Source organism: Hyaloscypha bicolor (assembly GCF_002865645.1).
Source record: "Hyaloscypha bicolor E unplaced genomic scaffold K444scaffold_61, whole genome shotgun sequence".
Lineage (NCBI taxonomy): Eukaryota > Fungi > Ascomycota > Leotiomycetes > Helotiales > Hyaloscyphaceae > Hyaloscypha > Hyaloscypha bicolor.
The window spans coordinates 661,795-665,782 of NW_020194563.1; the positions used below are offsets into that span (position 1 = coordinate 661,795).

At 20.1% G+C, this 3,988-nt stretch overlaps 1 protein-coding gene across 1 annotated transcript; it reads right to left on the reverse strand.

The window, feature by feature from the left end:
- Window positions 1-452: 452 nt before the first annotated feature.
- Window positions 453-746, reverse strand: K444DRAFT_497188 (uncharacterized protein; the record flags this gene model as incomplete). The annotated part of the gene is made up of 1 exon (XM_024873298.1): window positions 453-746. A coding segment is annotated over one exon (294 nt), but the record flags the coding sequence as incomplete, so codon positions are not given.
- Between the last annotated feature and the right edge of the window lie 3,242 nt (window positions 747-3,988).

Sequence of the window (3,988 nt, forward strand, 5' to 3'; positions counted from 1 at the left end):
TCTATCGTCGCTTGGTCTGTATCCTATATCCTGTAGTATTATGCAAAGATGTAGACTCACCCCACTGCTTCTCACCAGAACTGAGCCCCAGCATAGTCTCTTAATTACGTTGCCAGGCCACCCATGCGGGGGCGGGGGTTGTCCAGACCTATTTGGCCTCGTCACGTCCAGGTCTGTGCGAGGTCTCGAGTTTACCTGAAAGTGATCGAAACCCAGTGGAACGAAATGACCCATATTTGCAATCTGGCGGACTCTCCGAGCTCATTTCAAACACTACACACCCTTCCCCTTAGAACACAGCTAATAATTAGTATCGACGAAATCTTTCCCATAAAACTCCCGGAAAAACTGATCATTCGCCTTTACAGCCTCCTTTGCGTATAGAAATCCTAGCTTGCACCCCTCATTCGCGAAAGCCTGAGCCGCGGATACGATATTTTTTATCTGAGAGGAACATTAGTAAGACGAAGGCTGGGGATTCGGAGGTAACCTACCTGCCGACCATTTAACTTATAGATAGCTAATTCATCTAGTTCCTTGCCTATAACGTCTGTATCTCCGGAAGTAGTAGTTGTCCAGGAAAGGAAGTTCCTCCAGACTTGCCCCCTCGCATATTTAATTAAGTCATTATACCTAAGTATAAGATGGATCCGGGAAAGAATTGCTTTATTAAATTTAGATACCCGGTTTATAATCAGGAAAATTATTCCCTGGCAGTATTCAAGTTTATAGAGGAATATAGAAACAAGGCTATTACGAGTAATATTATTAGGGGAATATTACTCGAGGAAGATATCTGCTTTATCTAGGAGAAGAATTATATTCTAATAGCTAGTAGTCTTAAAAATTCGAGAGAGTTACTCTTCTAGCTTTATTATATTAATAAATAACTCTTCTACTAAGATCTAGATAATTAAAGTAGCTTTAAAAGAATAGAAAATAAAAATATACTAAATAAAGAGGCTTTTTTAGGTATTTAGATACTACTTCTATAATTAAGGTTTTTCCAACTTTAGGAGAACTACTTTTCCGTATTAGTAAGCTAAGATAAATAAGTAATATAGGGCTATATTATAAGAGTATATTAATTCCCTTTCTCTTACTTATAATATAATTATTAAATCCAATATTCGGATTAAAATAAGCCTTTATAAGAATTATAATAATATCTTTTTATTTCTCGGAAATTAATAAATAATTAAATAGTAATAGTAACTATTTAATCTCTTTAATATTAGTAACGGGAAACTCAGCTATAAATTATATTATTAGAGTTATATAATAAATAGCTAGAATAATAATTAAAGAAATAGCTTAATAGTAATATTAATCTTACTAGTTTAAATTATCTTACCTATAATAATAAAGGAAATAACTACTAATTATAGATATAATTATTAGGATACTAAATATTATATACTAGATATTAGTAAATAAACCCTTATATTCTTATATTTACCTAATATATTATTTGAGATTAAATATAATCTAAATAAGAAATAGTAATTTCTTTATTTATATTAATATTCTAATTAGTAAAAACTAATTTATAGCCTAACTTATTATTATAGAAATAGTTTATATTAGAAATATATAAGTAATTAAAGCAGGATATATTTAGAAATAATTTAGCTAGTAATTATAAATTATCTAGAATAAAACTAAATATATTAGTAAAAAGAATATTATTTAAATATATTATTTTTGAGATAATACTTTTATATTTATTATTTAGAATAAGTTTTATATTTACTATTATATATTACTTTTTATTCTAATATATATAAAGCTTTAAGATCTTTTCTTAAATTAGTAATAAAAGTCTCAGATATTTATAATAGATTTACTAAAGCTTCTTATTTATCTTATAATATAGAATAAGTTAATTATATATAATAATAGTAATATAAGAAATAAATATAATAGTAAATACTTCGAGTTTCTTATCTAGTAAATAATAGATTTTAAAAACGGATTTAATACCTAGATATTAGATTTATTATTTATTAATTTCTATAAAATCTATATCTAGAAATAATATTTCTATAATTTCTAGATATCTCTAATATTATTTATATCTAGTTTAATAATAATCTTTAGTAAATTAACTTCTACTATAATAGTTATATATTTCTGAGCTATAGTAATATAAAGACTAAGAATAATAGCTTTAAGTTTATAATAATATAGAAATAAGTAATACTTTAAATCTATAAGCTTATAATAAAATAAAGAATTAAGATAAGTATATTCTTAATATTTATTTATAAATAATATAAATATAATAAACTATTAATAAATTAATTAATTTTTTTAGAAGCTTAATATTAGATATTTATTTTAATTATATAATAAAAAGTATTTAGAATATACTTTTATAATAAATTAATTTATTATAATAAAAAGTAATTATTCTTTATTATATAAGTATTAGTAATAGAAAAGTTATAGAAATGTTTTTATTTATAGAACTAGCTAGGTATCTAAAAAAATAATAAAACCTATAAAATAGTAAGTTCTTTTAGCTAATAATAATATAAATTAATATTTAACTAAAATAAAATTTCTTATAAAATATTTTATAAATATTAATAGCTAGTATTAATTTCTTTATCTAAAAAATATTACTAAAATAATTATAATTATTTTTATAGGAATATATTTAAGAATTATATAAATATAATAAACTAAAAATATGTTTAAGATTTTATTTATAAATATATAAAAAAAATCTATTAATAACTATAATTATAATTTTCGAATATATTTCGAAATCTATCTTAATATTTATTTTTATTATATCTTTCCTAAATTTATAAGCTTAAAATCATATTATTAATATCTAATATAATAGTCTCTAATTATAAATTATTAATTTATTAATAAAACTATTACTTTCTATTATTTTCTATTATTTTCTATAATACTAAAAATCTTATACTTTTCTTATAACTTTATAGCTAGCCTTATATTTGCTTCCGGAGCCGGCCTTATTACTTTTTCTATTACTAGCTATCTAATATATTAATATTACTAATACTTATTTAAATAATATAATAATATATTTAAATTATTTCTAGAGTCTAGTAAAAAAGAATATTATAGATCTCTTTTTATAAGTAACTATTTTTATTTCTTATTTTAAGTATTATTATATTTTTTTCTATTTTCTATTTAATATATTTTTATTTCTTTTTAAACTATAATAGTATTTAATATATCTTAAAATATATAATAATATTATAATAAATCGGAATTTTTATTAGTATTTTCTTATTTAGAAAGATATTTAATACTTTAGAATTAATTAGGAAATAAATTTATTTCGAGATTAATAGTAATTTAAACTTAAAATTATATATTATATTATTTCTAATTCTAATATATTTAAAAATATTTTAGAAAGGCTATTACTAATACTTAGTAATTAGTATTATATCTAATACTATAAATAAACTTTAAGAAATCTATAAAATCTAGTATTATTTATTAATAAAAGTTAATAAATATCTATAATTATCCTAAGATTATATTTTAATCTTAACTTTTATAATTAATAATAATAGAAAAAACTATTAGAAATAAAGAAATAAAGTTATAATATATATTAAATATAGCTTTTATTATTTTATAAATTATAAAATCTTATAATTTATATTATAGGTATTATAATTATTATTAGTATTTATAAAATAGTAAATATTATTACTAATCTTTATATATATATTATAATACTTTTATTTTAGTATTATAGGTTTACTTTCTAATACCGGATTAGCTAAAATAAAGAAATAAAAAACTTATAATATATAATAGTACTTATTACTAATTAGAATTATTAAATATTTAAGAAAAATCTTATATTATATTTTATTTAAAAAATAAGAAAAAGATACTATTTAAGATATATTTTATTAATAATTTATTTTTTAAGATTTCTAAAATAAAGTATTTATAAAATAACTAGTTATTTTTAAGCTTAGTAACT